At 39.3% G+C, this 23,937-nt stretch overlaps 3 protein-coding genes, 1 long non-coding RNA gene, 1 other non-coding gene and 1 pseudogene across 6 annotated transcripts; 1 reads left to right on the top strand and 5 right to left on the bottom strand.

Annotated features, from left to right (window-relative positions):
• Window positions 1–5,349: 5,349 nt before the first annotated feature.
• LOC108952071 (uncharacterized) lies at window positions 5,350–6,818 on the bottom strand. Its single transcript, XR_001976662.2, has 2 exons — window positions 5,786–6,818; window positions 5,350–5,696 (listed from the first exon to the last, which is right to left on the bottom strand). It is a non-coding gene; the product is annotated as an uncharacterized LOC108952071 (long non-coding RNA).
• An 812-nt stretch (window positions 6,819–7,630) lies between these two features.
• On the bottom strand, window positions 7,631–10,840 carry LOC135611993 (FRIGIDA-like protein 4a; annotated as a pseudogene).
• Window positions 10,841–12,172: 1,332 nt separating this feature from the next.
• Window positions 12,173–13,182, bottom strand: LOC135611992 (uncharacterized). Its single transcript, XM_065107681.1, has one exon. The coding sequence runs from the start codon at window positions 12,921–12,923 to the stop codon at window positions 12,429–12,431; it is 495 nt and encodes a 164-aa protein (XP_064963753.1). The 5' UTR covers window positions 12,924–13,182; the 3' UTR covers window positions 12,173–12,428.
• Window positions 13,183–14,166: 984 nt separating this feature from the next.
• On the bottom strand, window positions 14,167–14,240 carry TRNAT-AGU (transfer RNA threonine (anticodon AGU)). The gene has a single exon. It is a non-coding gene; the product is annotated as a tRNA-Thr (tRNA).
• An 811-nt stretch (window positions 14,241–15,051) lies between these two features.
• LOC135611991 (large ribosomal subunit protein uL3-like) lies at window positions 15,052–19,642 on the bottom strand. Of its 2 annotated transcripts, none has more exons than XM_065107679.1 (6): window positions 19,520–19,642; window positions 18,021–18,134; window positions 17,451–17,561; window positions 16,550–16,854; window positions 15,652–16,061; window positions 15,052–15,445 (listed from the first exon to the last, which is right to left on the bottom strand). In XM_065107679.1, exons 2-6 carry the CDS (start codon window positions 18,103–18,105, stop codon window positions 15,187–15,189), a joined length of 1,170 nt encoding a protein of 389 aa, XP_064963751.1. In that variant the 5' UTR covers window positions 18,106–18,134; window positions 19,520–19,642; the 3' UTR covers window positions 15,052–15,186. The 2 variants fall into 2 exon arrangements, with proteins under 2 accessions (XP_064963751.1, XP_064963752.1); XM_065107680.1 differs by having other exon boundaries at window positions 19,461–19,532.
• An 863-nt stretch (window positions 19,643–20,505) lies between these two features.
• LOC135611989 (serine/threonine-protein kinase-like protein CCR4) lies at window positions 20,506–23,587 on the top strand. The gene has a single exon (XM_065107677.1). The coding sequence runs from the start codon at window positions 21,110–21,112 to the stop codon at window positions 23,444–23,446; it is 2,337 nt and encodes a 778-aa protein (XP_064963749.1). The 5' UTR covers window positions 20,506–21,109; the 3' UTR covers window positions 23,447–23,587.
• Window positions 23,588–23,937: the final 350 nt, after the last annotated feature.

The following is a 23,937-nucleotide window of genomic DNA, read 5'->3' as shown; positions in this document are numbered from 1 at the left end:
ATCATTTATGATCATTTTACATCATCTAGCTTAATCAATGCTTAACCAATGCAGTGGCGACAATGTCATCAACACAATTGCAACCCCTATTACCTGAACAAGCATTTGCACAAACGGTACAAAGAATCATATGCATTATGGAGCATAGGATTTAAGCCCTGAATAACAAACAAGTACAAACAATAGCACGATAACAAACATAGGAAACAATGTATCTGACATGCAAGAACAGCCCCAATAACCACATGCGCACTCCCCTAGATGCTTCATTGCTTCAAACAATAACAATTTGCCTGGAAATGAAAGTGTTTTGCAAGCATAAATCCATGACAATGTGAGCAAAAAGGATTTGTTCATTTAAAAAAGAAAACCTTCTAAGTTTCTAATCCCAAATTGTACCCATACAAAATTCCCACCAAATACAGTTTGTTGTAGAAATACTCAAAGACTTTCTTTAACTAGACCAATTATCACATTGCATATTTTTTTCCTCAATTGATTTTTAACATCCTGATAATAATTCTTAAAAGTACTAAAATTAACATAATATTGAAGATAACATGTAAACTTCTAATAGAAGCTGGTCTAAATCTCATATGAAAAAAAAAAACTTGAAACAAAATTATGAAAGCACACCAAACTTGTAAATATTTAAAAATGTCATTTTAGTTGAAAAATAATTTTTCTGTAATGTCTACATCAAAACAATTCTCAAAAAAATTAACTCCACTTAAGCAAATATACCATGAGTACATTTAAAATAATTGAACTAAGAAAAGAGAAAAAAAATAGAGAAACATGTATAGTAACCCTTGATCTGGCATGAAATAATTTTAAACATTTAAATAGTAAAAATAATCAAAAGACCCTTTACAAAATATGAAATAAGAGGCTCATATTCATCTTTTTTCAATCACAAAACAGACCATAGGTCTTGTCTCTTCTTGCCCAAATCCCATCCTAAGAGATAGAAATGGCTGCAGTGATTGCCATGAAGGCCATCCAAACTGCCTCGCCATCATCCTATTAAGATTGGAAAACTGAGCATTAAAAGAGACCATAAAGCCATCATCATAGCCTCTTTGTAATTCAAAAGCAAGATATCGAGAAGCAAAGATGAAAACAATAGAGTGAAATTTACAAAAAAAAAAATATAAATCATCAAAGCTATGAAAAGATAAAAAGAAAAAGGTTGGAAGAAAATAAGCAATCCTCTTGAATGTATTATTTCTTTCCCCACACCAAAACAAGCTCCTTATCCCCTAAATACCTCAGTTAAATAAGAACCCTAATTGAGAATAAAAAATAAGAACTATTTGTTGTTTGCATCAGACAATGATCATTTATGATTATTTTACATCATCTAACTTAATCAATGCTTAACCAATGCAGTGGCGACAATGTCATCAACACAATTGCAACCCCTATTACCTGAACAAGCATTTACACAAACGGTACAAAGAATCATATGCATTATGGAGCATAGGATTTAAGCCCTGAATAACAAACAAGTACAAACAATAGCACGACAACAAACATCGGAAACAATGTATCTGACATGGCAAGAACAGCCCCAATAACCACATGCGCACTCCCCTATATGCTTCATTGCTTCAAACAATAACGATTTGCCTGGACATGAAAGTGTTTTGCAAGCATAAATCCATGACAATGTGAGCAAAAAGGATCTGTTCATTTAAAAAAGATAACATTCTAAGTTTCTAACCCCAAATTATACCCATACAAAGTTCCCACCAAATACAGTTTGTTGTAGAAAAACTCAAAGACTTTCTTTAACTAGACCAATTATCACATTGCATATTTTTTTCCTCAATTGATTTTTAATATCCTGATAATAATTCTTAAAAGTACTAAAATTAACATAATATTGAAGATAACATGTAAACTTCTCATAGAAGCTTAAAGTGATCTAAATCTCATATGAACAAAAAAAAAACTTGAAACAAAATTATGAAAGCACACCAAACTTGTAAATATTTAAAAATATCATTTTGGTTGAAAAATAATTTTTCTGTAATGTCTACATCAAAACAATTCTCAGAAAAATTAACTCCACTTAAGCAAATATACCATGAGTACATTTAAAATAATTGAACAAAGAAAAGAGAAAAAAAAAAAGGAGAAACATGTATAGTAACCCTTGATCAGGCATGAAATAATTTTAAACATTTAAATAGTAAAAATAATCAAAAGACCCTTTACAAAATATGAAATAGGAGGCTCAGATTCATCTTTTTTCAATCACAAAACAGACCATAGGTCTTGCCTCTTCTTGCCCAAATCCCATCCTAAGAGATAGAAATGGCTGCAGTGGTTGCCATGAAGGCCATCCAAACTGCCTCGTCATCATCCTATTAAGATTGGAAAACCGAGCATTGAAAGAGACCGTAAAGCCTTTATGCTTCATACTAATGCATAAGAATATGTGACTTGCCAACACCATGGAGAAACAATCTTGTGTTTAAAAGCCCAAATGGTGATCGGTCAAATCCATCATTGACTTTTATTTATCATCATAGCCTCTTTGTAATTCAAAAGCAAGATACCGAGAAGCAAAGATGAAAACAATAGAGTGAAATTTACAAAAAAAATATATAAATCATCAAAGCTATGAAAGGATAAAAAAAAAAGGTTGGAAGAAAAGAATCAATCCTCTTGAATGTATTATTTCTTTCCCCACACCAAAACAAGCTCCGTATCCCCTAAATACCTCAGTTAAATAAGAACCCTAATTGAGAATAAAAAACTAAGAACTATTTGTTGTTTGCATCAGACAATGATCATTTACGATCATTTTACACCATCCAGCTTAATCAATGCTTAACCAATGCAATGGCGACAATGTCATCAACACAATTGCAACCCCTATTACCTGAACAAGCATTTACACAAACTGTACAAAGAATCATATGCATTATGGAGTATAGGATTTAAGCCCTGAATAACAAACAAGTACAAACAATAGCACGACAACAAACATAGGAAACAATATATCTGACATGGCAAGAACAGCCCCAATAACCATATACGCACTCCCCTAGATGCTTCATTGCTTCAAACAATAACGATTTGCCTGGACATGAAAGTGTTTTGCAAGCATAAATCTATGACAATGTGAGCAAAAAGGATCTGTTCATTTAAAAAAGAAAACTTCTAAGTTTCTAACCCAAAATTGTACCCATACAAAGTTCCCATCAAATACAGTTTGTTGTAGGAAAACTCAAAGACTTTCTTTAACTAAACCAATTATCACATTGCATATTTTTTTCCTCAATTGATTTTTAACATCCTGATAATAATTCTTAAAAGTACTAAAATTAACATAATGTTGAAAATAACATGTAAACTTCTCATAGAAGCTTAAAGTGATCTAAATCTCACATGAACAAAAAAAAACACTTGAAACAAAATTATGAAAGCACACCAAACTTGTAAATATTTAAAAATATCATTTTGTTTGAAAAATAATTTTTCTGTAATATCTACATCAAAACAATTCTCAGAAAAATTAACTCCACTTAAGCAAATATACCATGAGTACATTTAAAATAATTGAACCAAGAAAAGAGAAAAAAAAAGGAGAAACATGTATAGTAACCCTTGATCAGGCATGAAATAATTTTAAACATTTAAATAGTAAAAATAATCAAAAGATCCTTTACTAAATATGAAATAGGAGGCTCAGATTCATCTTTTTTCAATCACAAAACAAACCATAGGTCTTGCCTCTTCTTGCCCAAATCCCATCCCAAGAGATAGAAATGGCTGCAATGGTTGCCATGAAGGCCATCCAAACTGCCTCGCCATCATCCTATTAAGATTGAAAAACCGAGCATTGAAAGAGACCATAAAGCCTTTATGCTTCATACTAACGCATAAGAATCTGTGACTTGCCAACACCATGGAGAAACAATCGTGTGTTTAAAAGCCCAAATGGTGATCGGTCAAATCCATCATTAACTTTTATTTATCATCATAGCCTCTTTGTAATTCAAAAGCAAGATACCGAGAAGCAAAGATGAAACCAATAGAGTGAAATTTACAAAAAAAATATATAAATCATCAAATCTATGAAAGGATAAAAAGAAAAAGATTAGAAGAAAAGAAGTAATCCTCTTGAATGTATTATTTCTTTCCCCACTCCAAAACTAACTTCATATCCCCTAAATACCTCTATCAAATAAAAACCCTGAATGTGAATAAAAAAAACTAGAGAACGATTTGTTGTTAGCATCAGACATTGATCATTTCACATCATCTAGCTTAATGGATGCTTATTAAATGGATTAAAGAGGGCTACAACATCATCAACACAATCACAATCCCAACTACCTGAAAAAGCAATTATGCAAACGGTACAAAGAATCATTTGCTATATGGGACATATAATTCAAACAAGTATAAGCAGTAGCATGACAGTGAACAACTATCTTAAATAATACGAACAGCCACAACAACCACATGCATTCTCTCCTGGATGTCTCATTGTTTCAAACATTAACAATGTACCTGGACATGGAAGTGCTTCGCAAGCATAACTCCATGACAACATGAGAAAAAAGGACCTCTCAAGGTAGGTTCATTCAAACAAGAAATCCTACTAAAGAGCTTATAATGAACCCCAAATTCTAGAACTATCCCTTTATGGATGAGGCAAATGCAAAAGACAATAAATACTGTAAAACATCCAAACTTAACACGGTGATAGTTTGTACCATCTTTAATGCAGCATAACTGTACATGAACTTTCAAACAAAAAACATTCCTAGAGAATATCCATAAAAATGTCAAAATCTTACACAGCCAGAGATCACCATTTTAACGTAGATACAAACCTTTAGAATATGTTACACAACATTGCAAGCCTTAAGTACAGCAAGTGACAATCTCATATATGCTGAAAACAAATAATGATGATTGTTCAATGAAAAATGAACAAATAATTAGAAAATAAACATGGATAATAATAAAAATCTACAAAGAAATAATAAATTATAAAATCTATACCTATATTATTCATTTTTAACTTGCAGCAGACCATACAAATCTAAAATCTGGAATCCAAATTATTTTAGTTTCCTATAAAAGCAAGCAACTAAATGCTTTGGAAAAGTATACACAACACTACAAAGTCCATATTTCCAGCAACTAGTACACCTTTTGCAAACAGATTCTTGGAACACACGGTCTTCCGCTATTGTCATCATTCTGCTTAGGATTGCAATATCAGACAACAAAGAGTCGGATGACACGGCAACATCAAGACATGGGAATAAGGTTATGAAGAAAATAAGATGTAACTACATTCAGATACACCTGCTAAGGGTATGAGTATAATCTCTACTAAGAATTTTCCAGATCACGTCACTCAAAATTACAGGTACATGAATGTAAAAGAAAATGAATGCTAATCAAAACCAAGAAACTAATAACATTGTGACCTGAGATCATTTAAGGTATTAATGACGAACATCATTATTTCTAACTAGGGTTTCATTCAGGATTAATTACTGCAATATATACATTGCAATCTCCGCCAACAAGATAGAATGCACGCCCCCAAGAATCGTGATATCAGTGACTCGGGAAGTATACGATATGCTCCTCCGAAACTTACCTTCAGATGAGCTCCACATCTGTAAATACTATCCTCAAGTACATCTTCCAAAGGAATACTGGAAAATGCCCGACATCACCATTTAGAATTGGTAAGCCGAGCATCGAAGAAAGTAGATGGAGTTTAGGGTTAGGATCAAGGTTATACATATGCATTGATAATCTGCGATTCGCCGTCACCATGATCGATCCAAGCGCGCCAAAATGACAGACGATCTACTCCGTCAGTAAGCTTCATGTCGCATCATCGCCGCCTCTTATATCGAAGGCAAGAGAGAAAAGTGAAAACAAAGAAGTAGAAATGCGAGGTAGATCAGGAAAAACAAATCATCGGCATTGGAGAGGAGAAAGAGAGAAGGGAGAGGAGGCGTTCCTGCTCTCGTTCCCCCCTTTGTGCCTCGAACTAACTGGGATGGAAGTCTCTCGATCCCGGGTATTTATGGGCGAGACGCACCAATTTTAAACGACTTGGGTCGGGTTTAAAGGCCCTCGACTTGGCTCGGTCCGTTTACCTGGCCCGGTCTATTTACCTGCTCGTTAGCCTGTTATACTATTCGTTTTGCTGATGTGGATGTCTTTTAGTTTTATATTTTAGAAATTACAACATTATCTCTACCCACAACCTCACCCGCATCGGGTGGGTCCCAAGTGTTCCCTTCACTCTCTACCATCTCCGCACAGGTGAAGGACGCCAAGGCTATCTCTACTTCCCACATTATCTCTACTTCCCTTTCTTTTTCTTCATCCGTCCTCTCCTATAATTCGTTTTCCCTTTTTATCCCCATCTTATTAACGGCCTTTGATACATCTGCTTTTATTAAGCATTTATCATAACAAAACTTTCAGTTCTACGGCACAGTTTTTATTTGATTTCTGCAAATCTACAATTTGATGCTTTAAAATTAACTCAAAGTTAATTTCTTTTTTACTTCCATTTAGGACCAGTTTCTGATTTAGTGTTTGATTTTCTACTTATCTGTCATCCAGAAAAAAAAAAAAAAAAAAAAAAAAAAATCTAATTTCTCACCAAATTATCAGTCAAGATGGAGGTATAAGAATCCCACCCCAAAAATAATTTGGCTACTAGTGGTAGAAGCTGAGCACCATACTTTGTTTCTGAAAACAAGAATTGTCACCCTCAAACTAGTTGACAAGTTGAATAAAATCAGTCAAGATGGAGGTTTAAGAATCCCACCCCAAAAATAATTTGGCTACTAGTGGTAGAAGCTACCATATTTTGTTTCTGAAAACAAGAATTCTCACCCTCAAACTAGTTGACAAGTTGAATAAGTTGCCATCCTATAGACTCTTCTTAAATGTCAATTCATTCTGAAACCGCAAAAAGGAGGTTAATACAATTCAAATATTGATTTATAATTGCTCTGAAAGAGAGTGTAGGAAAAATTTTGTTGAATGAGAGGATCAAGACAAACAACTGTGTGCACAGTTCTCTTCTGTCCAATATGTTGAAAAAGAGAAGTTGAAATAAAATCCAACACAAGATTTAGGACAGAAAGTAATAAAGCAAGTGCCAATAGAGTTGGATGTCAATTCCAAATTTAAATAACAATGACCATGTGCCAATAGATCAGATCCACAAAGCATGTCAGTAATCAACCATAAACTGAGCATCAAAGAACCACAAACACATAGTAGGTTCCCCTAGGAAGACCAACACAGCATCACAAATTAGAAAAAGAGAACTAATTTACCAAGAATCTATTGGAGGGGATCATTTATGAACCATTTGCAGGACGAAAAAAAAAAAAAGACTTAATCCACTTATCTAAGATCACCAACTAAGAAAAACTAGTGATGGATCAAGATACCATATCAACCTTCACAACATTTTGAGTAATTTGATGCAAAAGGTTTTCAATAACAAAGGATTTGAACATTTTGAAAGTTGTCCTATATAATCAAGATGCCATATGGGCCTCTACAACAGTAATAAAGTAATTTGATGCAAAATTGTTCAACAACAAAGGATTAAAATATTTTGAAATTTTTGTCCAATATAATTTACATACAGTAGGTGAAAGCAGAATACAGCTGATCTAAACAAGTTACTAAAAGCAAACCATCTAATAAGCGAACACAGCCTACAAATTCAGTTAGTCACTACAAATAGGCCATCAAGCAGATGGCTCAAAATTATTAGTGATTATGTCATCCAGCCAGGTCAACTTGTTTAAGTCTTGATACCAACCCTACCTGTAGTAAGCCTGTTGATAGCCAGGTGCCACTCCATTGTTGTATCCTCCCAAGGGATTGTAATTTCCATAGACTGGATAACTCATAGGTGGTGAGTGGTATGGCGCACCAAGTGCGACAGGGCCTACTTCGGCTGGATATCCATAGGAGTCCCTGATGACTGGAGGGCTCCTGCTACCATAGACACCGTGTCCTGCTGGACTATCATAAGGATAAGATGCTGCCGCAGGGTATGTGGTATGGGCAGATGGTGAGCGTACAAAGGCAGGAGCAGCAGGGGAGGAGACGTGCACATTGTTTGTTAGACGACCAGCCTTGGCAGGAGGCATTGGTCCCCCATTATTAGCTCGTGTTCGCTTGTTGGCAGGAGCTGCAGGACCACCACCAGAAGGTTTTTTCTTCTCCACCTTGGCCTTCTCCAATTGTTCAAGTCGCTTCTGAAGGCTCTCTAATGGAAACTCGGCTTCAAGCTTGTGTTCTTGAATACATTTTATAGCAGCCCGAATAATTGACTGTTCCTTGCGGCATGTGTAATTCTGCAATAGAACAGAATGAGCACCATTGACTTCTACATACATGTCAAACATTAGACAAACTACAGAATCACATGAAGCATTTCAAATCATTACCAAGATTAGGGATCCAAAAATGTCAGTGTAAGTTATACGATGTGACAAATTAAAAAGTAAAAAAAAAATCAGGAATGAGTAGGTTACCATGGTTTGCCCACCACCGTTGTGATCCTCAAAGGTTGAAGTTGCTTTATTTGAGTCTTTCAGGAAGGATTTTAGCAGTGAAACAGGAGTAAACTTGTCCTGAAGGCCAGCCTCATAGGCAAAGTTTATTGCATCCAGCTGATGTCCCTTGCTAATTAGTTCCTCAACAACATCTGCAAATGCAAAAAGTCCTTAAGTGAAACAATAACCTTGTACAAGTGACAATAGCACTGATCCACCATAAGCAGCATTTTCTTTTCATGCAGACATTAAACAGAAAGAAAGCACAAATAGCACAGATAATGAGCAAAAACAGGAAAAGACAAAAAGTATGTGGATTTGTACAAATAAATTTTCATATAAAATATCAAAAACAAGAGGATACATGTTTCTATGTGATAACCATCAATCAAAGTCATACCAGAAAATGATGCAGAAGATAAGTATGATTATGGTCACAATATGATAAATCTGTTGAATATAGGGTCAATCCACAGACAAGAGTGCCAAGCTGAGCTAACACGACTTTCCAAGCTAGTTCATATTGTTTATAATTGTTGCTCTGCAAAAGTAGCATTGGAAGTAATAACCCGTATGTAATTGTGAAAGAACAAAACCTTTTTTATCCTTTTCTTCAGAACAAAATAACATGAAACATCAACTAACCTTTTCCCCTTTACCTTTCTTTGACAGTCCCCCATTTCAATAGAAGAAATAGTGCAACAGATGGAGCTTAAAAAATATATAAAGTCTTGCAATGTCTAGCCATTAAATCACCACTTGTAAACAATATATAAATGGTTTGACTAAAATTTATGCAACCAATGCCAGAAATTAAATGGAGCTTCTATTAATTAAAATCCAAAAATGAACATTGCAATCTATCCACAATAAACTTAATTAACACTTTCAAACATGATTTGAAATACCGTTCAGTCTGCACCATAGTTGACCAGTATTTATCGCTCCAAGCAAGGACTAATGTCGGACCATATGAGACGATAGTGGTCGATATTAATTTTTCAATATTTTTGTCCATACTGGGTGGTGTGGATTGATATGCTTGGTATACTGGTATCATACCGTTACAGTAGATCCAGAACAGTCATCTGACCAAGATTTAAATCCATGCTTCGCTCATGATAAAAACAGAGCATAGCATTTTACCAGACTATTAATATCATTGTTCTTCTAATTGACTACATAAAATTCTTACACATAGAAAATAACCGTGGAAAGATGATAGTGTTAGCTTATAGTCTCAAGTATAAGAGAAGTCCTAAGATACACTAGATCATAATCATGATCGAATTACCAGGAAGGAGGAACCAGAGAAGAAATCAATACCTTCCATTTTGTCCTCAAGGCCCAATGAAATAGCCAGCTTTGGCATCTGCCTCCGCCATGCAAAGTTCACCACGAGCCTCTGGTATAACTCCTTGTCGTCCTTCCCTACGATCCCAAAAGTCACCAAATGCTGGAGAAACGTGTGTGCATCGGGTGGCTTCACACTCTCAATCCCTCCGTGCTGCTCCAGCCACATCTTCCACTCCTTCGCCATCTCCCTGGCTCTCTCCCTTATATTTCGAGTTGCCAATGGCCTCACCGTTCCTAGCTCTGGATCCGCCAGGACCGGCACTAGTGATTCCAAGACCAGCACGCAGGCCCACCCGAGATCATTCGGCGACTTCACCGGTCTCTTATCCACGGGGAAGACTCCAGAGACGGCGTCCATCACGAATTTGGCTGGATCGATGCAGTTGGCCAGAGCCACCGGGAGTTCCAACCGGAGGAGCTCCACCTCCTTCCTTTTCGCGACCACAAGGTCGAAGAACCCATTGAAATCCATCTTCGTGCACAAAGAATGCAGCTTTTCGGCGAGATCAAGCTCGTCCCCCCCCCCGCAGCTGTGGCGGATAGGGCCTCGACGGCGGCGGCACGGCGCTCGTCGAGCTTGGCGATAGCAAGGTTGACGGCGGAGTCAATGGAGAGCTCGCGGCGGCGGAGAGAGTCGAGGGCGTGCCCGGTGGAGGCGTCGAGGGACTGGCGCTTGGACCGAAGGGCCTCCGACTTTATCTCGAGCCCCTGCTGGAGGATGGAGAAGTGGTCGGAGAGCTCCTTCCACAGCAGCGTGCAGCTGGTGATGAGCTCCCGCTGCTTCTCCAGCTCTGCGAAGCTCTGCTGCACCACCGAACTCGGGATGACGGCAGCCGCCTCCGAACCCATCTCCAATCTCTCCGAATCGCACCTCAAAACCTCGATTTCTGATTTCAATCACGGGACAAACAGAGATATATATAAATCTCACTTTAGATTTTAAATATCTAAAACATTTGATAACATATTAATATTTTATGATAATATGTTTTTTTTATTATGGTATAACATTTTTATTGATAGGAGACATTGGAGATTGTTTATATTTTATATCATAGAACTTTGAATAATTAGGATCTTTTGAGTTCTTGTTATCATAATATTAGTAGTATAATAGACTTGCATAATTGATTATAATTATCTTTATTATATTATATTTTATTTATAATGATTTGATGGGCCAATCCAAATCGGAGATAAACAGGTTCTCAATTTTGGTGGTACTACTACGACAATAGGAATCTTAATAGCTCCAATTATTTTCTCCATCATTGCAAGCAATAGCAATAGCAATAGCAATTGCTTGCCTACAAAATTCATGGGCTCCTAATCTTATGTGCATTATAAGGTCGGAGACAGATAAGACAGAACCCACAAATTAAGATCGATCCAAACTTGATTGTGTGTTGTCCTTCCCCATCTTATCTCTAATTTACATCTTTCTTTTAGCTGTCATCTCTCATTCCATAACATATTTTTTAAGTTACTTATCTTTACTCAAAATTCAAAGGTTTCGAATAATTCAGTTGATAATTATAGATAATTCAGTTGATAATTATATATATATATATAATAGTTATTATGTATGAAACAAATAAATAAATAAATAAATAAATTATCGATAGCAAAATCTTGAGATTTTTTTCATTGGAAAATGTCATGTCTCCCTTATTATTATTTTTATTCCTTTTGTTCGCTAAACTACTATTCCTATATAATCACATAATTAACGTTATTCTTTTGATATAATTTAATCTTCATCGCAGATTTGTTCCCTAAACACATCACAGACAAGTGATGCTACCAATTAATCGAGGAACTAACTCTACATGAAATCAACGAGGAGGAACCTTCTTAACGTTGCTTATATCACTGGCTCAGAAGGCCCGAAAGGGCAACGATGAAGCCATCGCTTCATTTTCAACTCCAAAGGTCAAACAAAACGTGTGACACAAACCAAAATTTTCTCGACCGATGGAGTAAAAAGAGAGAGACATCTGCAATAATATTCCAAGAGGGACCATCTCCTTTCACTCTCGCCTCAAGCAGAAGACTCTAATCCTTTGGAAAAGTCTTGTGTTCTTGGTTTTTTTAGGCTTTTGAGAAGTTACACAAGGATGTCTGTCATCAAAGGGAAAAAGTGGCTCACGATGTGCGAGAGGTCGTCAACATGACAACCCAAAAGTCCATCTGAACCTGAAAGCCAAAGAAAAGAGGAACAAAAGACAACAGCTGAATTGTTTACAACTTGGCATATACGAAAACACTTTAGCGAGAAACCTGCAGACGAGACAAGATAGTATTATAATATGACTCTCATTTGCTCAAAGACCTGAGAGCCCAAAACCGAAAAAAGTGGGTCGATGCAAACCCATTAGGTCCAGATGAAACTGCAAATTCCTATGAGCGAGAGTTGGGAAGGAAGGAAAGAAGGAAGCAGATAGAGAGAGTATATAGTAAGATGATGCAAGAAACACGACACCATTAGAATCCAAGGAGCCTCTTGCATGCCCTTAGGAACTTTCCCTTGTTCTTCTTCTTCTTCCTGGAATACCTCATCTGCTGCTGCTGCTCCTCCTCCTCGTCCATTAAGTCAGCACCGCCATCTTCGTCACCAGTGTCATGGATCCTGCAGTAGCCCTCTCTGACCGAGGAGGACCTCCTCATGGAGAAGGCCCTCATGACCGCACTCTGAAGGCCGGTGGAGCCATTAGAGAACCTCTGAGAGGCAGAGGAGCAGGTCCTGCTGAGTATCACCCCAAACCTCTGCCCGCCTTCCTCCTCCTCCTCCTCCTCCTCCTCCTGCTGCTGCAGCCACGAGAAGTGGTCGACAGGCTTGATGACACCAGCAGCTTCTTTTTGTTGAGGCTCTGGGGCTTCTTTCGGTGGGGGAGAGAAGAAGGTGGGATCTGAGAACTCCATGGATCTTGACTTGGCCGTGGAGCCCGTGACCACTCCCATCCTGGAGTATCCACCCATGTCGCTCGCTGCAAGGAGTGATGTTGTGGCTTCAAATCACAGTGTGGTGGAAGACGGTCAGAGGAGACATGGAAGTCGAGCAGGAACAGTCGTCATAGATCTGGAAGTGGCAGTGGCGTTTTGGGTGGTGCAAAAGTGTGGGGATGAGGAAAGAGTGATGGTGGTTTGGAGTAGGAAATGTGGGAGAGAGGAACGTGCAGTAGACTCTGGGTTACAAAACCGAGAGATGGACCGAGTCGCATCGTTTTGCTTGGAAACACGGCGGTCAATATATACACAGATATGTGCGCGCGCGCGTGTGTGGAATGATGGATCTGCATCGTTTTGCTTTAAGATTCGTGCACAAACTTGATTGATCGATCGATCGATCGATGATCTTAAATTTTAGGCCAGATGGTGATGATGATGATGATGATTATTATTATTATTATTATATAATACAAATAATAAGATGGCGAAGATAAAATTTGATTCATTATTTATTTAATATGAGAAGATGATAAACTCGTTAAATGATCAGAATCTGGATTAACACTAAGATTAGATGGATAAGGTATATATATTATCACCAAATAATACATATATTTTTTTAAGTAGCTAAGATTTGTGGAATGAGGATTTGATTGAGCAACTAATGAAATCGAGTACATTCATTATTAGATCAATTATTTAGGCGTACTAAAAATGTGTAGATTGAGATTTGAAATGTATTAAGTAAAGTCGATCACCAAATCAATTATTTGTACTATTTCATGCATGCCAATCTGCTCGAACAGACGTGACCGGAATACAAATCCGAGCAGAGGGCGCCAAGCAATGACGCGTGAACGGCCCCCACACCTTCGGCACCGACTTAACGCACCACCCGATGATTCGTGACGGAAATCGTCGGTGGAGTCGCGGAGCGCAGTGATAGGTGTTTGTGGAAATGCGGGAGGTGTTAGTGGCACCGCATCACGACACCGGGGAGCTCGGTTGTCGAAGCACGAGCTCCACAGGCATTAGATGCGAGGCGATGCAGGTTAACGTGGGCAGAGACGAGCGTGGCCACATGCTCTTCTCTTCTCTGGTCCCCATTGTTGACCACCTGCGCAGATGGAGATGGAGATCTTTTATTCTGTTCATCCTTCTCTATGCATAAAGAGAACGGATCGAGACGACTGTTGGAACTTTGACTGGATGCCATCAATTGCATCACAAATCTTTTTGTTGGAGCTGAAGTTATAATAAAAACAACATAAATTGCTTTCATTGAGATTTGAACTCAAGACCTCCCGCTTACTAAACGGGTGCTCTAACCAACTGAGCTATGAAAGCTATATTTATAATTTTAATATATATATTAAATAGAAATATTATTACTAAGACACGCTTTCGAAACCCGATTTATTATATTAGCCTTTGCCTTTGTTGGCCATCTAAATTATAACGATAACAATAATAAAATCATGAGTCCAAACTATTTATGATCGATAAATTTTATGAGATTTAATATATTTTTATTTTGATTGTTAGTGACCTAATAAAACTTTTCATCTAAACTTAAGATCGATATTGTTTTAAAAAAATAAATAAATTATATATATAATAAAAATAATTTTTACGATATAATCAAATATAATGATATAAGTCGGGTAATTTATATGTCTCATTGGATCATTTGATGTACAAGGAGGTGTTTGATATGTGCTAAGGTTAAGAGGTCAAGCAAGTGATGAAACATACTTGTCGATGGGATGTTAATTTATTCCGGATATCAAATATGAAATGAAGGGTGATGGGAATCTCGCATTTGTAGATGAGTCCTAAAACAAAAAAAATAAAAACAAGTGTTAACCAAACAAGTGTAATTCAGCTCTTTTTTTGTTTTAAAAAAATGAAAAAGCAATGAATACATTAGTTTTATTCTATTTCATCCTTTAGGATCTTAATTATTAAAAAATTACCTGTTAAAATGAAACCTAAGATAAATATTTTAGATAAGTTATGGGACCAAACAATTTAAAGCATGTTGGGTCCTTAATTTTTGTCTTCAAATATTTTTAGAGAGAACAATTTCAAGCATCACAAACAAACTTCCACATGACAACAATTCAAAACATCAAAGATTTGATAAAGCAATAGAAACTTGACCAAACACAAAAGAACTACTTTGAATAGAATCAAACTCTGGCAAATTCATCAAGAAACCGATGTGGAGATCCACAATTCTACAGAAAAAAAAAAACTGTTCATCTGACGTTTCAAGCAACATTCTGTGTCTTCAAGCTTTGAGCTTTCCGTAAAACTTTGCCTTCTCTTCGGTGGTCTGGAAGCGGCCGTGCCCAAACTTGGAAGACGTGTCAACGAACTTGAGCTTGATCTCTTCCATTGCAACTCGTGATGTCTGCTTCAGCAACGACTGCCTCAGGGTCACTACCCTCTTCTTAGGACCAACACAGCATCCCTTGATCAGAAGGTAATCATCCTTGACCACTCCATAATGTGGAAACCCTCCCATTGGTGTTATCCCCTTCTCAGTCCTGCAAGAACCATCAACATCAGCCAACAGAAGGATGAACATAAAGCATGAAGAATGTTAAATACCTAATCAGAGCACCCCATAAACTACTTAATTCAATTCTAAATTAAACAGATGAATCTTTTCTGGAATTTATGATTGCTATCCATAGATATATAAACTATAAAAGAAAGATGCAGCAAGTCCAAAGTACAGCATGGCGTTAACCTGTCAAACTCTGTGGTTGCGAAGTGAGACTCCTCACCAGCCTTTCCAAGCTTATATATCTTCTTGTTCATCTCGGTACGATGGTGGTAACCATTCTGGCCAGCCCTGGCAACTGTGTATGAGACCCTAGCTGGGTGCCATGCACCAATACAAGCCACCTTGCGCAGGCCACGATGGGTCTTCCGAGGGAGACGAGTGACACCCCAACGAGTAACCACGCCCTCATAGCCCTTACCCTTTGTGACTCCTATGATGTCAATCATCTCATCCTTCTGAAAGACAGCATCCACAGGAATCTGTTTCTCGAAGAATTTGTAAGCATAGTCAACCTTTGCAGCAATATCTCCTCCATTAACCTGGATCTCCATCAGGTGAGCCTTCTTCTGCTTCAACCCTTTTAGTTTTCTAATCTGTAAACGAAAACACAAGTCGCTTCAGGCAAGTTTCAGTATGCAAACTGAGAAGAACAGAAAGAAAGACCAAAATGAAGATCTTGAATTAACTGATCATAGCCCAAATGGATAAATAGGTTATATTGCAAATACAAATTCTATGCACCAACATAGAGCACCACAATAATCACATTAAAATATTATTTAACAATGTGGACAAAGACAGAATAAGATGGATGTCTGTATTCTAAAATTGTTGGTGAAATTTTAGACATAAATATCATGAATCCGGTTGATGCAGTCAGTAGGTCACAGCAAAGATTAATCACAGTCCAGCAAAAGTTTCATAGGAAACAATATTTTTGAACTTATAAGAATAGAAAATTGGTGATACAAAACATAACAAGTAACATCAGTAGGCATATCTTTGCTTTACTGGTTGGACCCACCAGGTAACCAACAAAAAGAGTGATACAAGGAAGAAAAGGATAAGCATATATCAATACCTGTGTGTGAGCCAAAACACGAATTACAGAGGCATACTTCTTCATCTTCTCCAGCTGTGCCTGGATTTCTTTTTTGCCTTCCTCAGTTTCATACTTCTTTGAGTACTTAACAAACGCCTTCTTCTTTGACTTGGACCAGTTTTTGTAAAATCTCCTTTTCACTTCCTCACTAAGATGCTGAGCCCAAACAGTGTTCAATGACCGGAGGCCACGGGGAGTCTTCACATAAGCAACAACGCCAACTACAACCATTGGGGGTGCTTCAATGATTGTCACTGCTTCACAAGTCTCCTTCTTATGAAGCTCTGCATAGACAAATGGAATTACAAAAAAAGGTGGAAAAATTGTTCCAAACATAACAACACAATTTGCAAAGATCAAATGTATTCTCTTCCTAATGTAAGTTATTAGGCCAAATGTATTAATAAAATGCATACCTTGATATAAAAGACAATGAAAACTTAACTATACAACTTCATGTACCATGATCAGAGAAATGCCAAATAAGTGCTGCTGCAGCCTTTCTTGATAGTTGTTGATGTGTACTTATGCTATATTAAAAAAAGTTTTAACTACCTTCAATTTTAGTGGTTGATGTGTAGCTTATTACTTTTCTAAACTTTACCATTAACAAATTCAAGGAGATGATACATGAGACTGAATACATACTTTGTAATCTAAGCCAAGGGAAATTAAAATATGAAGTGAACCCAGATTCAAGTCAAGGACATACTATCAGAAGTACTAGATTATTCAGTTCCAATGACATTAATTTTTATTATTACACCAGCGGATGCATAATAGAGCATGCATTTATTAAAAGAAAAAAGAAATGTGTTCTTTCAGTGTCATTGTGTATTGTAAGGCATCAGTCTTAAAAAAAAAACAAAAAGCAACTTACTGGATCCAGGCTTATCAACCTCCCGGACTATGTGAGTCATCCCAGACTTGTATGCTACAAAGGCAGTTAGCCCGGGCAGCTTGCTTGGGTCATCCTTTGGGAATGACTTCACTGCATCAAATATACGGCAACAAAAAAAATATATCAAAACCTGAAGTCTGGTATATGATGAAGGGTTTATTGGTTACAGCCACTTGCACATTTAGATACATGATAAAGGGAATGATACAAAATTTGATGATCACATCTTGTTTAAACATATAAACAACTCAGCTGTCGAAGGGTCTACAGCATCAGTTTGGACACTATGATTAACAACTAAAAACATTATGTCAATGAAGATTATTTACACACAATCTGTGACCCTCAGCATATTGAGAGCATGACAAAGTGAACCACAAGCATGTGCATCTTATTGATAGCATATTGTGAAAAATAAAAATAAACATCAAACTACAAAGAGACAAGATGTACTAAAACAAAGAATCATACTAAACAAATGGACTGCTCCTTTGGAGCATGAATGCTTAAGACAAGAAATTTGAAGAAACTTGAATTATAAGCTGAAACCTTTTCCTCTGTGACGGGAGGCTCTTTTTCTAGGAAGGAACCCAAGAGAACCATGACGCGGATGCTCAAATTTGCGATGAGACATTGTGTCTTTAGTCCTTCACAACTATGCAACTATAACAATTCAAGTATCTTTTCATGAGAACTTACACATTTTAAAGCCAAATAAAATATACAACAAATGGAGCATAAGTTCACTAAACTAGAAGAACTATATATATATATATATATATATATATATATATATATATATATATATATATATATATATATATATATATATATATATATATATATATATATAATTTTCAAATTTTAAAAAATGTAGCATTTAAACAAACAAAAGAATTATAAGCAATCCAACTCTTACTAAGAATTAGCATTAAGATCAATTGGAAAACAAGACAGATATCATAGAAGCCAGCAAGCTAAAAACAAGCAACTAACAATAATAAAATAGTCACAATTGCATAATGCAAGATTCAAGAAAGTAGGATTACATAAGCAAACAGGATGACACTGAGGGAAAAAGTTTTTTCCTGAACTTAACCTAGAAAGAGCAAATTTTATTTAAAAATACAGTTTTAGCATTTGCAAATATTCTGAAACCATCATTTTTTGCGTGACATCATGCAAAGATATTTATATGTTACATAGACATAAATGTTAGATAGGGAATTGTCGTCTATGAGTAACTAGCAGAGTAACCTTAACTGAAAAGCATCAGTGACAACCACCAGCTCAAGTAACATGGCATAATAATCCCCCGCAACCAAAGGCCTATGGCACTAATAGATGCCAATTCTCATGCTCTCTCGTATGCCTTTCCAATTCCCCACAATGGGTTTTGGCAGAAAGAGCTCTTAAGAGACTCCGACCTTGATTCAATATAGCGTTGTTTTGGGGGGACTAATCTTGCCAATACCAGAAGTGGAGGTATACTAATGCTCCACAGAAGGCCATCATGCATGTTACCCACAAAATCACAGGAATGCCCCAAGCATCCATGACACATTAAATCAAATGATTACTGAAACAAATAGTAAATAAATCAACTATGACAGCATCAAAACAGGATTACTTTTTTCGTTAACATGCTAATAAATCACAACTAAGAAGAATTTAATCGGCATCTCACTTTGCTCCATCATGAAGTAAATAATATATGTAAATCATACTAAAAATAAACAAGAAACCAAGATTATAATGATAAAACATAATGATTGTAAACAATACATAAACAAAGAAAAAACAAAAAAGCTTTATTAATCAAACAAAACCGGTAAATAGCATACCATTAAAGCTTATATGATCAGATCAACGAACCGCGAAAGCTTTATAAATCATACCACAAAACTGTTAAAGTTCTATTTAATTCCAGAAAAAATAATTACGATCGAAGAGCACCGCGCAAAATACGGATTTGCGAGGAGAAACGACCAAGCAGGAGAGATTCGAGAGGCCAGATCTGAATCGGGCAAGAAAAGGGAGGATATTACCTCGATCGCCAGAGGTCGTAAAGAGAGGAGCACGCGAAACAAAAACGGCCGACTGAAACCCTACCGAAATGGACGAATATACAGGAAAATGGACGGCCGAGATTAGGCGTCCTATGTTTCGATCAGCCCGCATGGAAAACCCTGGAGCTTCGTGTAGATATAGTGAAATGGACGGCGTCGATTGGTGTTCTGTGTTCCGATCAACGGCATGGGGAACCCTAGAGATCGTGTGTCTGTGTATATGTACACGTGGCAAGATGAACGGCCGAGACTGGTCTTCTAAGTTAGTATTCGATTAGCATGTTTAATATAGTAATATTTTTACTAGAAATTGATTTTAAAGTAGAAAACAGCAGCCATTGTAATATTATTTTTATTCTTGCATAAAAATATTTACAAATAATAAAGAAATCAGTTAAAGGACAAAAACATGGGAAAAAAGATAGTGGAGTGATTTCGCCACAACTTGCAATAAATAAAAATTTATGGTAGATAATTTTTTTAAATATTATTAAATTATTATATATTTTTACTAAAAATTAAAAATATATTTTTATTGCATTAAATTACGTATATGATACTTATACATGGATTTGAACATACCACTTATCACTTTGTGAAATAATATAATAATCAAATTAAATATTTTAATAGAGATAATTTTATTTATTATATTAAACGATATAAAAGATGCATTCATAAGCATATTGAACACTAGAATATTTATTAAAGGGCATAGATTCATTGAATAGTTTAGAGTAAAGATAGATATTGGATAAGATGTGTGTTCACATTTCTCTTTTATATAAATATTTTAAATATAAAATTTTATCTATGTATACATAACAAAACTAATAAAATAATTTTAAAAAAAATACTGTGACATATTATTTGAGTAACAATTATCTAAAAAATATATATAAATTGACTTTTGAATCAATTCAAAAATATATTGTTAATATAATTTTAATATTGTTAATATAAAATTTTTAAAAATAAAAAATAGTACTAATGATTCTAAGATGATTAATATCATTTTTTATTTTATAAAATAATAATTATTAATTATTGATTTTTTCAGTAAAAGACTGAGAGTATTTTCATCCAAATAAAAAAAAACCACTCCTAGATAATAATTATAGTAAAATGTAAAGTTTCAAAAGAAAATAGTAGAAAAAGAATATGTAGGGAAAAAAAAGAAAAGAAAACCACCGGCCTTCGAATAGTCAACGAAACTTCATGGCCTGAACTCACTTGCCACTTCCCAACATTGCTTGCAAATGCTTAGATCGAGTAAAGCTACTCCTCAAATTCTGATCCTCTTTCTCTGTTGCTGCTGCAGACTTGGCCAGGATCTAATGTAGAGACTTTGGTGGAGCTGACAAATCCTTGAGTCCTCATGGATCTCACCAAAAGAAGACAAATCCAAGTGTTCATAAGCTTCCCTTGCTCTTTCAACCTGCTATAGGTGTCTCAGTTCATCATGCACTCAATCTGAGTCTTCTCCTCCTCCTCCCACTCTCTCTCTCTCTCTCTCTCTCTCTCTCTCTCTCTCTCACATGTTACCATGAGATCCTCTGCCACCCATCAATGTCTCCTTCAAATGCCACCGAACCCCCCTTCTTCCTACTGCTTCTAGTCCTTCTGTGCCTCCCGGCCGCCGCTTCACCTTTCTCCACCGTCGCCATCTCGCAGTCGTCCAATGTCACCATCGTCTGCGCGCTCGTGCCGTCGCCCGTGGCCTACCGGTACGAACTGAATTGCACCAGCGCCTGCACCCGGGAGCAGCGGTGGTACCCGGCCGGCCGCACGCCTTACGCCGCGGTCGCCGCGGGCAATGGCTTCCTCTGCGGCCTCACCCTGCCAGCCGACCGCTCCAACGCTACCATGCGGTGGTGGGCGCTCCCCGCCCATGGATATGAGGACTACGAGAAGCAGATCTACCGGGGGCCGCCGCTCGCCGCGCTCGCCTCCGGCGACACGCACGTCTGCGCCCTGATCGGCGGCGCGCGCCGGCCGCATTGCTGGCGGTGGGGCGATATGGTCATCCCCGAAGGGGTGAACCTCTCCGAGATCGCCGTCGGGCGGGACTTCGTCTGCGGGCGACTCGGCTGCGGGGCGATCCGCTGCTTCGGGAACGACACGGCAGTCGTCGGGAGGGAGCCGAACGGGAGCTTCAGCATGGTCGCCGCAGGGACCCGACACGCCTGCGGCGCCTCCTCCGACGGCCGCCAGCTGACCTGCTGGGGCGAGGAGGCGCCGCAAGTGGATTCGAATCTCACCCTCGACATCGTCTCCATGGCTTTGGGGGAGAGCAAGACCTGCGTCCTGCAGTCAAACGGAACGGCCCTGTGCTGGGGGGAGGGCTCCCGGCCGCCGGACTCCCTCGCCGGCGAGCAATTCGTCGCAATCCAGGGCAGGGGCGACGCCATCTGCGGCATTTTGGCGATCAACTTCTCGGTGGTTTGCTGGGGGAACGAGCTGTTCCGGCGGAACCACACCATCTACCGCAGCGTCCTGCCCGGGACCTGCTCGCCGATCTCGAGCTGTGGCTGCGGGGTCCTGCCGGGCTCCGGCACCATGTGCCCCTCCGACGAGGGCATCTGCCAGTCCTGCAAGTTCCAACTCAGCTCCAACTCCTCCAACAGCTCGCCATCATCGCAACGAGCAAGCAGTGGTAGCAAAAGGAGAACACTGTTGTTGGTGCTAGGCACGGTGGGACTCGGCTTGGGCTTGTTGGCCTTATCGAGCTTCCTTGTCTATCTCGCTCTCAAGAGCCAGAGAAGTGGTCGGGTTCACCGCACGGTGTGGTGGAGACGATGGAGGCGGCATCCGGCGGCACCGCCTTCCCTGGCGGAGCTGCCTCTCGACAGCCGGCTCGGAGGCGGGACCGTCGAAGAGTTCTCGCTACAGTCTCTGTACGAGATCACCGACAACTTTGCCGAGGCGCACAAGATCGGATCCGGTAGCTTCGGCGCGGTCTACCGCGCGACGCTGCCGGGCGGGCGCGAGGTAGCGATCAAGCGCGCCGACGTCCATGCGGCCGCGGCGTCGTCCGCGTCGCGGCGGCACGAGCAACTGCGGCGGTGGAGCGAGGAGCAGCGGGAGCGTGCCTTCCACTCCGAGCTGGCTCTGCTGTCGCGCATCAACCACAGGAACCTGGTCCTGCTGCTGGGCTTCTGCCGGGAGCGCGGGGAGCGCGTGCTGGTGTACGAGTACATGGCCAACGGCACCCTGCACGACCACCTCCACCGGCGGCCGATGGTCCCGTCGTCGCCGCTGAGCTCGTGGGCCGCGCGGCTGCGGCTGGCGCTGGACGCGGCGCGAGGGATCGAATATCTGCACGCCTACGCCGTGCCGGCCATCATCCACCGCGACATCAAGTCCACCAACATCCTGCTCGACGGGGTGTGGACGGCCAAGGTGGCGGACTTCGGGGTGTCGCTGACGAGCCCCGACAACGAGGGGAGCATCGCCGCCGGCACGGTGGGCTACATGGACCCCGAGTACTACCGGCTGCGGCGGCTGACGGAGAAGAGCGATGTCTACAGCTTCGGGGTGGTGTTGCTCGAGTTGGTGACGGGGTTCAAGGCCATCCACCGGGCCCAGGAGGTGGAAGGTGGGGAAGGCAGCACGACGCCGCGGAACGTGGTGGAGATGGCGGTGCCGTACATCGAGGCGGACGACGTGGCGGTGGTGATGGACAGGAGGGTGCCGCCGGCGTCTGCGGAGGAGCTGGAGGCGGTGGCGTACGTGGCGTACGTGGCGGCGGAATGCGTGCGGGCGGAGGGGCAGGACCGGCCGACCATGGGGGAAGTGGTCGGGGCCCTGGAACGGGCCGTCGCGGCCTGCGCCGACCGGGTCGAGTCCCGGTCCGAGCCGAGCGGCGGACGCAGGGCGTTGTCACGTGCGCCGAGCTTTATGTGAGCTGCGCGATAGAAAACGCAGCACAGATATATCCCACGCATTACTTTTTCTCTTTCTTTTTTGACTTATTTTTCTCGGACTTGCAGCATTTTTGAAAGGGTTATGTGATTAATCATCCCACAAAAACTACATTCTTTCTCATTGATTCTTATTTTTTTCTTTTGTTCTTAATAAAATTAGTGAAAATGTGTCAAAGTTTGGAAAAATAATAATAATAATAAGTGTTAATTATATTTATTATAATTAATATAATATATCATTTTCGATCCTCAATCGGATTGTACCAAAATGATGTTCTTTTCCTCAATCAGAGACCACATCATCTCTGAAACCCTACAGGGGTGACACATCCATCTGCCTTGTGGTCACCCAATCCACAATCCATGTGATGTGAACGACCACTCTGTCTTCTACCTTTTGGCCACCCCACCATGAATCAAGTTGGATGCCACAGCCATCAGCACTAGCACTTGTCCTTGTTCACAGCTACA

Source organism: Musa acuminata, chromosome BXJ2-5, assembly GCF_036884655.1.
Source record: "Musa acuminata AAA Group cultivar baxijiao chromosome BXJ2-5, Cavendish_Baxijiao_AAA, whole genome shotgun sequence".
Classification (NCBI taxonomy): Eukaryota; Viridiplantae; Streptophyta; class Magnoliopsida; order Zingiberales; family Musaceae; genus Musa; species Musa acuminata.
Note: the sequence above shows the minus strand (reverse complement) of the source record. Positions and strands in the feature narration are given on the sequence as shown.